Genomic DNA, 12,618 nt, shown 5'->3' on the forward strand with positions numbered 1-12,618 from the left:
AGAAGTGGAACTGAGACTTGAACTCAGATACTCCAGTATAAGACGTGGACATCAAAAGTGTTAACTGGCAGATTGGAAAAATTGTGTTATACACCTTTAATTTTCTTTGACTGAAGCTATTTGCTTTGGCACTTTACTAGTATTTTTTTTTCTGGGCCTAAGGTTTCACCTAGTACTCTGAATTCATGACTATGTTCCAGACTATCTGTTCAGATATATATATGGTCCTTGAGATTTTGTTTCTTTTCCCTTTGCATTGAGTATTTACCTTTCATTATGAATTCAACATTTACTGACTTTGATGTTGCTAAGAAGCCAAATAGTACCAATGTCTTCATTCATCACATAGTCAAACAACCTTCCAGAGAGAACAAACTATGCCCTATGGAGGACAGATGTTTGCCTGTTATGTAAAACACTTTTTTTAGATTGGGAAGAACCAATAATTATGTCACCTAGTACTTTAAATATTTTGAATAATTGAAAGCATAATATATGGCCATACTATTCCACTACTATTCCACAGTGCTGGCTCCCTGCATATATTCATAATGTCAAAGTAGAAACATTAATCTATGCTTTTGCAGAATGTAATTTATTGACATACAAATCAAGGAAAATAGACATGTATTGATCTAGGTCTGTCTTCATACATGTAAGGCATTTGCTAGGAAAAAGTAAAAGCAGAAGTGAAAAAAAAAATGATGGGTATCAACAAGCCAGCATCAAACATTGGCCATAATTCAGCATTTCCCATGATGCTTTAGGTTAATCTTCCCATTGCTTTTCCTGTGAAAGAAAGAGACATGTTCAGTGTAATATCTTAAGAATTCACCAGAGATGGGAAACAAGTGTAATTATGGCAAGGCTCTAAGTATTCACCTATGAATCTGCCAAGATTAGTGAACTCGTGACATCCAGCCTACGAAAAATGTCAGTAGTAAACCAATCTCAGAATTTTGATAAGCCTTAGATTTCTGTACTAACTGCTCATTTTCTGAGAGTAAATATACGTGGAACTGGGATAGGTAGAAATTATGCGAAGAATACTGGCAAAGGAGCTACAGTGTCACAATTCTATTCCAAAAACACTCAAGCATTGTCTTTTTGAACATTCAAAAGACAACAATAGCCAGGGCTGGGGCAGGCTGAAGCCAGGAGCCTGTAATTCCTTCTCGGTCTCTCATGCGGGTGACAGGGGCACGAGATCCTGGGCTGTCTTCCACTTATTTCCTAGGCACATTAGCAGGGAGCTGGATTGAAAGTGGAGTAACCAGAACTTGAACCAGCAGTCATTATGTGATACCAGCATCCCAGTCAGTGGCTTAACACATTGTACCATAACGCTGTTCCCAGCATTTGGCTTTATACTGTGTACCACCGACCTTTCCAAAACCTTCTGTTAATTAGTATTTCAACTTCTGCCATTGACGTGCTCTTAAGGAAAATTTGGCATCAATGAGTCAGACACGATGTGTTCATTATGAACTGATGTTGATCTTTAAGTGTTTCATTAGAAGTCAGAATATGTGAAAATGTTCCCATAAAGCTATCTGAATCTTAACTCTGAAAGGGACAGGTGCAGTGAGGGTAGCACTTACGCCACTGCCTTGCAGAAGGCACATTTGTTGCCATATGTCTGGCCATCCGAGCCACAATGGGGATTAGATTCCCGGGTGCAGAAGATCTTGGGGTCACGGAACTCAGCACAGTCAACCTACCAAAACAAGGACAGTGACAACAGCATCAGAGCATCCTACTTGAAGGGACTGTTAATACAAGAGTTTGGGACTACAAACTTAACATCTTCTACATCTATATAGTTGTGACACAAGGCATCCTAAAATAGAAAATAGCTCTCCACATCAGCCTGAGTAGAATATGCTAACTATATGAGAGATGGGAACTTATGAAAAATACATTACATTATTGTACCCAGTAGTAAATTAATGATCTTAAAGGGTATCATTCAGATCTTCGCTCCAATGTTAAATCACTGCAATTGAAAGTAGCTTTTGACAGATGGCCCAGCATTCTGTTGTCTGCCATTGTCCATACCCACAATGTCAGGATACACTTACAATGATGGACTTATGACCTGCTTTCATATGAAGGACTTTACTATTGTTGCAATATGGGGGAAAATCCAAAGTGGGCAGGGATTTTAGGGAGGGAGTAAGGGAAGTCCCAGAGTTATGGAATTGTACCACAAAATAAAAAATTAAATTAAAAAATAGCTTTCAGTCATTAAAGGACATCGTTTTTTCAACTGTATTGATGCCCTTTGATAGCACTCCTTCCACAAGGATGTGGATAATGAAAGGGGCACCTGGTAGTTTTTGTACTTGCCCTATGAATGCAGCCTCCATTTATTATCCCTCAGAAAAAAGTTCCAATATTGCATAGTAACTTTGACTCAGAGTCAGGAGAATTTCAACTTGTGTGCCTACTAGGATGTAATAATAGCTACTTTATTTGCTGTATTTAGAATGTTTTAATATTTCAATCTTACTGAGAACAACTGTTCATTAAGTATCAAGATGTAAGGAATGGTAGCAGATAAACCACTAATACATCCTTGATTAACTAATATATCCTTGGTCATTGTGTTCTCTCAGAAGTAGTCTCAAGTTTTTTTTAAGATTTTTTTTCAACACAGTGCCAGTTAACATTAGGCTTGCAAAGGAAATTGAATATTAGGCATGTGAAATACAAAAAGTTGAATGGTTCTAAGAGCGAGTTGTTTGCAGTGAAGTGACATTTAGTGTGAACACAGGAGCTTTGGTTGGTTCTGGTCTCAGTTCCATTAAGGTGACATTATCCTGTTGACCTGTTGTTCCATAGTCAGACTACTGAGCATAACCTCAAGGGGTACACTGAGCAACAATACATAGTTACCAGGTGAGAATATTGTCCTTAGGAACACGGAACAGCTTACCTAAACTTGAACAAGTTGCTCCTCTCTGTTGATTCAAAACCTTCAACTGTCTATTATGATTGGTTAGCAACACATCCTCATGTAGAGAAATAAGAACTAAATGTCACTGTATATCCTTGATCACAACTATAGTCAGAACACATGGGCATCAGGAAAACAATTCATGGAGTCCAAAGGGCAACACGAGGGAGGGAGTAATATGTTTGGGATGCATGTTCAGTGAGTAGACTTTTAGCTGCTCTTGGTATGCAAACAACAGAAAAACAAGTGACAAGGTAAGACATTGGTTATGTTCATTTGCCTTAGGACAATAATATCTGCATTACCTATATGTATCCCATAACTTCATTTGTAATGACAAATTATATACAACAAAATTTATATTTAAAGAGGACCGAGTGGGGAATAGAACAAGCATTGGCAAAGGAATTGCTTATTTAAGATACTAGCAATCTGGGGCCCGGCGTGATGGCGCAAGTGGTTAAGGTCCTCGCCTTGCACGCCCGGGATCCCATATGGGCGCCGGTTCTATCCCGGCAGCCTGCTTCCCTTCCAGCTCCCTGCCTGTGGCCTGGGAAAGCAGTCGAGGACAGCCCAAAGCTTGGGGACCCTGCACCCGTGTGGGAGACCCGGAAGAGGCTCCTGGCTTCTGATCGGCATAGCATCGGCCATTGCGGTCACTTGGGGAGTGAATCATAGGACGGAAGATCTTCCTCTCTGTCTCTCCTCTCTGTATATCCACCTTTCCAATAAAAAAAAATAATAAAAATAAAAATCTTTAAAAAAAGATACTAGCAATCTTACATACTGATAAATAATGGTAAAATTGTCAGTGAAAAGGTTGTACAATTAAATTTTTAAAAAGGAGCACAAATATCACGTGTAAGAAATTGTTTCTGTTGCTGAGATTTAGCTTCTTGTACCAAATGAAGTGTGAGGTTGGGCAGCATATGCTTAACAGAGATCTTGTAAGAATTTGGATGGATACAAGATATCTACATATACGTCTAATTTTCCTCCTTTGCCCTGAATTTCAGTTCCATTATCTATTATTTCTTGAACAACAGTCTTTCTCTCCAAATGAAAGACATTATAACTTCACTTTTTTCTCAAAAGCGAATATTTTGTATTTAAGACATTAATAGGTACACACTTTAAATGGTGTGTTTAGGTCAACCAAGAACTGGATCACAGAATCATTGCTGATATTTCATTTATACATCCAGGAGGCAACTAACCTGGAGAAGACATGAGTGCTGGTTCTGTGAAGAGTGTCTCTACAGAGATTTATGTAGCTAGTAGGGAAACAAAGAACATTGTGACTGCTCTGCATGTGGGTTAGAAGCCACAGAGGGACGAGCAGGGACAGTGGGTATCTCCATCAATCCTCTGTGTGTCCCTTGGGTGAGAGCAGCTAGGCAAAGAAACAAGAAAGTCTCTTACTTGAAAGAGGCGTCTCCTTAAGACACCTGCCCCTGGCAACCGGCCCTGCGATCTCGTGATCCATCCTCTCTCGTCCTTTAGAAAGCAGATGCGGAAGTAGTACTTGGCAAGAACATTCGCTTTGGGCGTTTCTAGCCCCTCCCTTCCCCCCTCGCCCTCTTCTCTTCTCCCGGAAAGAGACTAATAGAAAATGTGCAACAAATAGAAACAAATCAATCAACTGGCAGAGGATCAAACATTCCTACAACAGATACATTTCATGCAATTAAATAACAGTGTCCATCGGCAGTCCCCAGGTTACAGAATTTGTTCTGTTTGTGACTAGCTGTATTCTCTCCAACAAAGCACACGATACCTGCACCTAAATTTTCTTCACACACGCACATTTAAAAACCTTTGTTAAAGTCATTGCCTCATTCCCAGTATTGTCCTATTGATCGAGTGTGGTCCCAGCAGTGTTACAGAGAGTCGGTGGGGAATTTTTGAAATCATCTGTTAGGAGTTTAGAAAGAAATCTTGTTGCACCTGATTTATGGAAAATGATGTATACAGAGACTAGATGGCATTTGTGTTCCTTTTAGCTTTATTGGTCCATGGGTTGACATTGATGGCTTTCAGTTAGCCTACGGAAATTAAGTTCCTACATTCTCTGTCCTTCATTTGGGTTGGAAAGAAAGCGACATCTTTAGACAATCCCTCTTTTGTGTGTAGGTCCCTCTCCATGCGCTGTGTAAGAAGTTTTAGCATGGTTACTGGGGCCCAGAGAGGACCACATTCTGTGAGACTGAGAGTCTGTGGAAGGCAACGTTGCCTCCATAGAACCATCCAGAAGTTCTTCCAGTAAATCGAACAATGAGGCCAGGGGACACTGGGTTTGGGGTTGGAAGGAGACCACACTGCTCACAATTGCAGATGTAGACTAAGGTTCCTCTGCCTGAATAAATGTCTTCTCCTCTTTCATTTATGTAAATACAGATATATTCATGTATATTTATATTTTATATACTTACATATAAACAACGATACTTTATCTAGGATTCCTTAACCAAACAATTGGCTTGTCAGTGGAGGTCAAGGCAGGTCTAGACTGGGGCAGTGGCAGGATTGCATTTTCTCGTTCAAACTTCCATCCTCGAGGCCCTCAGAAGTCTCAGGAAAGCTGAAATCTTGTTACACTGTCCCCAGTCTGCTGCAGTTTGGGAAGGTTGTCTTAGATGGAGGCAGGCTGGCCTGGGCTTGCATTTATTTAGCTTCTCTCATGTTTTAATTGCATTTTATGGTGTAGTAACTTCATTGTCCTCAATTTCAGCTTCTTTGTATTTAACAAGGGCTGGGAAGCCTTATCTTCAAGGCTTTTTGTAAAGCCAGATTGTTTGAAAATACTTATAAAATACCATTTGTTACATGGAAAGTTGGCATTATTAACCCCAATAATCGACTTCAGATTCTAGAGTCTGGGGAAGCAGTGATTATTTGCTCTGTGTTAGTGAGATTTCTTTTCTTTTTCTTTTTTTCTTTCTTTCTTTCTTTCTTTCTTTCTTTTTTTTTTTTTGAAATCTTTTTTTAGGTTGAGTTTGGATTCAGCAAGAAACGCAGTTTATCTCTAGGTATTTCAAATTCCACAAAACTTACTGTGCAAAGGAATCAGCCTGCCCTCTTGTGGATATTCTTGGAATTGCACCTCTCGAAAGTTGGTGTGCATTTGTTTTTTTGGAAAAGTAATCTTAGTCCCTAAATCAGTTATCTTTACCAGTTATGACAACAAAATAATTTGACTTGCTTGAAAAACTGTATTTATATTGTCATTAAGGCAATGGAAGGCTCAATATCAGGAATATTTTAGTCTATTATTTTAAGGTTACAAATGAAGCCAATTGCAGTCTCTCTGTCTCTCTCTCTGTCTTTCTCTCTCTCTCTCTCTCACACACACACCAACTTGGGATGAAGAATAATATCTGTTCTCCCCTCGCTGAAAAACATCCATAGGGTGGAATCAACTTCATGATCTCCCACACACTGTGTCCTGCCTTGACTTGCACTCTCCCTGCTTTCTTGCCCCATCTGCTCCTCTGAAACTGCTCTCAAAAATGTTGCCTTCTGGGATCAGTGTTCAGATGCCCATATCCTGGACTGGACTGCCTATTCGGATCCCAGCAACTCCTCTTCCAGTACAGCTTCTCTCTTCTGCATCCTGGGGGCTGATGCTCAGTGCTTGGCCCCTGACACCTGCTGAGAGACCTGGCTCCTGGCACTAGCCCAGCCCTGGCTAATTTTCCCCTTTTCCTTCTTATTCTCACTTTTAAAACAGGGCCTTTTGGGCCAACCCCTCTCTGGCCATTTGTATAACTCATAACTTTTTGTATACGTGCTGCTCTTTGTCACTTTAGCCTTTGCAAACCTTGGTTAGTGAATTGTCCAGCCATTTCTTCAGTTCACCGTCTTCTATTTTTCCTACTGAGTATCAATTATGATCAGTGACAAGGTGGTTATATACACCTGATTTTTGCCTCCTAAGAACATATATTTTCACAAAAAGAACAGATGAATCTAAGACTTTATTTTCTTGAGTTTACTTCCTTATCTCAAGCTTTGGTTCTCAGTGATTTGCATCTACATGGAACCTTAATAACTCGATTCATAAATGTATATGTAATCAAAATGTAACTATTCTTTTTGAACTAGTTTTGTGCTTCAGATCTTTCGTAACTGCTTCTTCCGCTGGAGGAACCTCCCTGTGGACAATGCTGCCATTTCTTGCTCTGGGTAGTGGTGCCTTTTCTGTGTCTTAACCTCTAGGCCTCTTTGCTAATTCCAGATTCACTACCCATTCCAACTATCAACACTTATTATCAGAATCAACGCAAGTATTTTCCTATTACTTTGAAATCTTTTCTGATGTGTGGAGACAAGTGACCTTATTTTAAATTGCAGGAAGCTCTGGGCTCCTGGCTCTAGCCTGACACCGTCTCAGTCATTGTGGCCATTTGGGATGTGAGCCAGAAGTGGACAGTTCTTTCTCTCTCCCTCTTTCCACAACTCTGCCTTTCGAAGGAATAAATAAATCTTCCCCTCCCCTGCCAAATTTTGGCGATTTGGTATTGCAGTACATCTTTAATGGAATTCTAGGGATGGTAAACAGTTTTATTTTACTGTTATGTGATTTAATGTACATACATACTTGGCAAATTAAAGAGTGAGCAATAGACTTGCAATCATATATAATAAAAAATGTTTTGCTGTAACCTGAGTTCTAGAAGCATAAATAATCTTTTTGAAAGACTACAACAGTCTTGAAGGGCCATAATTTAGATGCTAATCATAATCTCCCACTACATGTTTCTTCATGGAGAAAATTATTTTGTCTTGGCTGGATATCAGAGTTGAACAGCCAATTGACTGTCAGACTTGAACAGGCATGCTCCTAACTTCAGTTTCAAGTTCTTCCACTGAGCATTGAGAGTCTGTCTCCTTCTAGCCATGCAGAGAAGTGACCCCTCTCTGTCGTTTATAGATTTGAGTGGAGACTGGACGGCAACCTTGGAAATAGAGTTGGTTCATAGTGATTCAAATATTTAGGGCAGGGGAGATCATTGAATCCCAAAATTTGTCTTAGGGACATTAGTAAGAAAGGAAGAGAGAGTCCACGGACCACATAGCAAATATTTGCACTCTCGTCGGACCCCAGAGTCGCCGCTCCCCAGGAATGCCTTTACTGTTTTACCCAGGAAAGCACACTTGGATTTTCTTGTGTGCAAGCATCTTCTGGATAATTATTGAGAGTGCAAATTTATATCCCATGTTGCTATTAGTTAATCTCTTCCATGGTTAAATAATTTAAGTGACCCTGAAATAAGCAGGTCACAAGATACATAAAGAAATAGTCAGGAAGTAGGGTATTTCAAGGGAATATTAGAAAACATTAAAATCACGAGGAAATAAAGCCTAAGGAAAGGCAGCGACTCCCAAGTTAATGAGAAAACAGATGGAATTGTGTCTTTTAAATCTGTTTGTAATAGTTTTATCATTCTAATGTACTACATAATGGGATGAAGAAAAACACATTAACTGTCATGTCCTCTCATATGTATTTTATAGTTAATATCGCTTATGCTGCCATCCTAAACATAGTAAGTTAATTTTGAGATGTAATGCTTCATGTACCAATGCAGACAAGTGCACACATATACACACTGCGGGCAGTTAATTGTAAGGCACTATTAAATGTAAGGTACATTTTAATATGTGATCCTAAAAAATGAAAAAAAAAAACAAGTGGGGGTGCTCAGCTTCATGCCATATTGTGGTGTATGAGGTTGGTGAATATTTTTCCATTTCTTTGCCAATTCCAGTCAATTGGCAATCGTGTCTGGAAATTGTTATACAGAGGGTTCTCGGGAACAGCAACAGTAAATAAAAACTAGTCCCAGGGTCCCTTAAAAATGTTTGCTATGGACAGAGAACAGGGGCGGAGCAAATTGCACTTACTCTTCTGTCATCAGACAGCACATATAAAACTCAAAGGAAGTTGATGAGTTAGTTTGGAAAATAAAAAGTCCCCAAGGAGGACAAATTGCTTCCATTTCCATTTTTAAACTGTGCAGTGTATCCAAATTTGAGTCAATTTTTGTCTTTCCCACTGTAGACACAGGAGGGAAAACCAAAACATTTATCTCGTCCACCTTCCACCCCTGTCCATTTCTCCCCCAACCCTCTCCTTTCTTATTCAGGGGCTCACATGAGCCTACAGCCGCCTCATCTGTGTAGCAAACATTAAAAAGTTAGCAGTGAAGCAAAACTCTAAGTTTCCTTCTTTTTATAGGATTAGATTTTTTGAAGTAATTATTTTGATTAACATTTGCATTTGGCCTGATAAAAGGACCTGTTCACTATTTGTGCCCTTTTACCTACAAACAAACCTCTTTTTGCCAAAGAATACCAGCCACTTAGCATCCAGATCAGAGGAGCAGATTAATAAAACATAAAAAAAGTCACTTACCTTTTTCTCTTGATTCAAAACACCTAAAAAAAGAAACAGCAAAACAAAAGCACATTGTAATTTATGAATTTCAAAAAGCAGGATTTACAATATTGGAAAATGGTCCCCGGTAGTAACTGTAGGCTTTTGGCAATCTCAAAGAACCATCGCACATTGTTTCAGTGTGGAACACCTGCTTACCAGGGTGATGATTTGCAAACATTGCTCATGAAGAAACAGCAATTGTAGAAGGCTTGTAGGGGGTGGGTGAAAATGTAGGATGTGGAGGTTCATATGGGCAACTCGGCCCTGTACTTAATTTACTGTCATCTCTGATCTCGTCTGGAGAAGTTGGATTGGAGCATGTCTTCAAATATCAACATGTTGAGGTACAGTCCATGAAGTTCCTCCCAAAGAATCACCAGAAATCAGGAAAGTAATTGTATTTGTTCCGGAGCTCAAAATTGCTCATTTGTACTTTATTTTTTAAATGTTTTATTTTTTTATCCATTAAAGGTAGAAAGCCAGAGTGGAACGGCATGAGAGTGAGGCAGGGACAGCTAAGTGCTGGCTCACTCAGAGTGCCTGCTACAGTCAAAACTGGAACAGTAGGCAGCCATGAGCTCAGAGCTCCAGTCACTTCTCCCTTCAGGGTGGCTCTTCTGCCTCCCAGGATACATTAACTGGCGTGGGATTGGAAACAGAGTAGCTGAGACTCTAATCAGAACTTCCAATGGGTTACAGTGGCTTAACCCACTGTGCCATCATACCAGTTTCTCCTCTGTGGCTTTGTATAGAATCCCAGACTTGGCTCAAATGTAAGCTGGTGTTGATCAGCTTGATTTCTTTCCTGTGACTCACTTCTACTTCTATGCCTCTCTAAATTCATAAAGAGAAAAAAACAATAAATGCACACAATCTTGTTTCCTTACTTCTTTTCTCTTTTGTGATTTTCGGTTGTTGTAATGAACTCAGTGCTTTAATATACTGAGATTGCAACAATCCTAGATCCAATTCTGGAATTTGCTGCTGAATTTTCATCTATGACTGTTTCTGAGGAGTGCCTAGTGCAGCAGCTACAGCTGTCCAAGAAAATCCAAACCCCCCTCAGCGAGACTGCAGCTTAGCGCAGTCTGTCTGCAGGTCAGCAGTCATGGCAGAAGCACTGAAGATGCCTCAGCAAGCTAGCTCTGCTCGTGGGATAAAGGCAAAAGGAGGCTTCTAAGTTGTGAAGGAAGTTACTGGTTCTTTCTCAGGATGGTTACTGAACTCATCAGTTCATATCTACTGGTGAACTGATTCTTAGTGATACCAGTGAACAAATTCTTAGAGTAATTCCTTGAAAATTCCATTACGTAAAACCAGAGCCTGGGAATCTATATTTTTGTAAATCCACCCAGTGGTTATTATAGACAGGGAAAAATCATTCATTTTCTGTTGATTCTTCCTGCACAAAATGGTGATGGAGGAGCAGAGTTTGGCCCCACGTCTTGTCTGTGGAACACGGCACAGCAGACTCAGACCAAGGTTGGCAATGTCTGAGTCCAATCTATGACTGTTTCAATTCCATTTTCACAGTGATAATGGCCTTATTTATGGACATTGGACAATACTTACTATGCTCCGTCTACTAGCAAAGCAGCTCACGTGCTTTTTCCTCATTCAGTTTCTCATCTGGAAGTAATTGTTTTATATCTTTATCTTAAATATTAGGAAAATTGGGCTTGGGAGGGTCGCAAAGCTCTAAGGAAATGTAAGAACTGAAATTGTTTTTTGTTTGAACATCAAGGCTCTTAGGCACTATGTCCCTCTGAATAATATGTCGTATTTATGAGCTACTGACGCTGTGGTACACAGTAAGTACTCAAAAGTTCAGTTTGCCTTTGTGAAGAGATGCAGTGTGCTGGTAGTAATTGATTCTAGATCTACTTTTTGCAATTAAATTTTAATATAGATATGTTTATCTTAATAGCTAATTGAACTATCAAAGCTCACCCAATAATTTACCAAGAATCATTTAGTTATTTCTCCATATTAAAAAATCCATTTGTTTACATAAACATGAGCAGCAACAGTGAGGGATGGATTTTCCAGAAGCTAAGACTCACTGAAGAAATGTTTTTCAGATATTGTGTAATTTAAAATCTTTCATTGCTGAATTCATTTGCTGTTGTCACAGGCAAGAATCATGAGACACGGAAGCACCTAGAACTTTGCTTTGCTCGCTATAATAACAAGAGAGGAATACTGTGAAAGGGAAGGAACAGATTCACACGTGCCATCCATTCTGATGGTCCTGTGATGAAAAACATCACCTCGAACATCTGCTTTGAACCACCTTATCAATTCAAGTGACCAAAGATGTTTTCTCTTGGAAAAAACGTTTAGTTCAGCAATAACATACATGTTTTTTTTTTCACTCAAAGATTCAATAGATTTCATTATTGAGTTTTCATTTTTTTCCTTGTTTCAGTTTTAATTTTGGGAGTGTCTTTGTAACAAAAAGTGAAGAACAAAGAAGTTCTCTGTTGCATTGGAAAGTCTAGTTAGTATGTAATGCAATTACCCACCCCTGGACTGCTTTTTGAAACAAATATCAGCTGTGATCTGGATTCAAATTAGAGGTAAATTTTACTAGTTGCAAGTTCTTTGGCCATTTTGTTAACTTGTTAGTGTCCACTTCATTGAAGTAGAATAGGAATATGAGATTATACAGAATAGAAAATTGGAGATTATACAGAAAAGTCTCTAGATGCTCATTTATTGAAGCTTAATGAGTGGCAACCACTTTATCATCATCATTGCCATGTTCATAATCAATACTGGTAAGATGATCTCTTTCATTGTTTTTTCTTATCAAATTGTTAGAATTTTGAATATGTTACACTTACTCTTGACATCTCTAGTTCAGTGAAGAGTTGATATTATAAATTTAAGGGAAAAAAACTCACCTGGGAAAAAGCAGAAAAGAGCCAGAGAGAGGAGCAGAAAGACACCTGATATTTTCATAGTGCCAGTTAGCTCAGTCAGATCAAAACCACTCGTCCAGCTCAGATGCTCTGTCGAGGCAGTTCTCAGAAAGCATGAAAACACACAATCAGGCCTATATATAGAGACATGGTGGAGGGAGCTGGGATCTCCACCTTCTTTATGAAAATCCCTTTCTAAAATCATCTGCAGTCCGATTTGCTTTAGGTATTTATTGGAACCTATCACATGTTTCCCGTCAATCTTAAAAAATTAGGACAATTATGTGAGTCAC

General features: G+C 39.2%; 1 protein-coding gene across 1 annotated transcript; it reads right to left on the minus strand.

Annotated features, from left to right (window-relative positions):
- Positions 1–743: 743 nt before the first annotated feature.
- Positions 744–12,365, minus strand: SPINK6 (serine peptidase inhibitor Kazal type 6). Its single transcript, XM_040974388.1, has 6 exons — positions 12,318–12,365; positions 10,127–10,235; positions 9,378–9,400; positions 4,382–4,561; positions 1,602–1,717; positions 744–789 (listed from the first exon to the last, which is right to left on the minus strand). The coding sequence occupies exons 1-6, from the start codon at positions 12,363–12,365 to the stop codon at positions 744–746; spliced, it is 522 nt and encodes a 173-aa protein (XP_040830322.1).
- Between the last annotated feature and the right edge of the window lie 253 nt (positions 12,366–12,618).

Source organism: Ochotona curzoniae, unplaced genomic scaffold (assembly GCF_017591425.1).
Source record: "Ochotona curzoniae isolate NIBS_2020 unplaced genomic scaffold, NIBS_Ocur_1.0 contig_1, whole genome shotgun sequence".
In the NCBI taxonomy this organism is placed as follows: Eukaryota; Metazoa; Chordata; class Mammalia; order Lagomorpha; family Ochotonidae; genus Ochotona; species Ochotona curzoniae.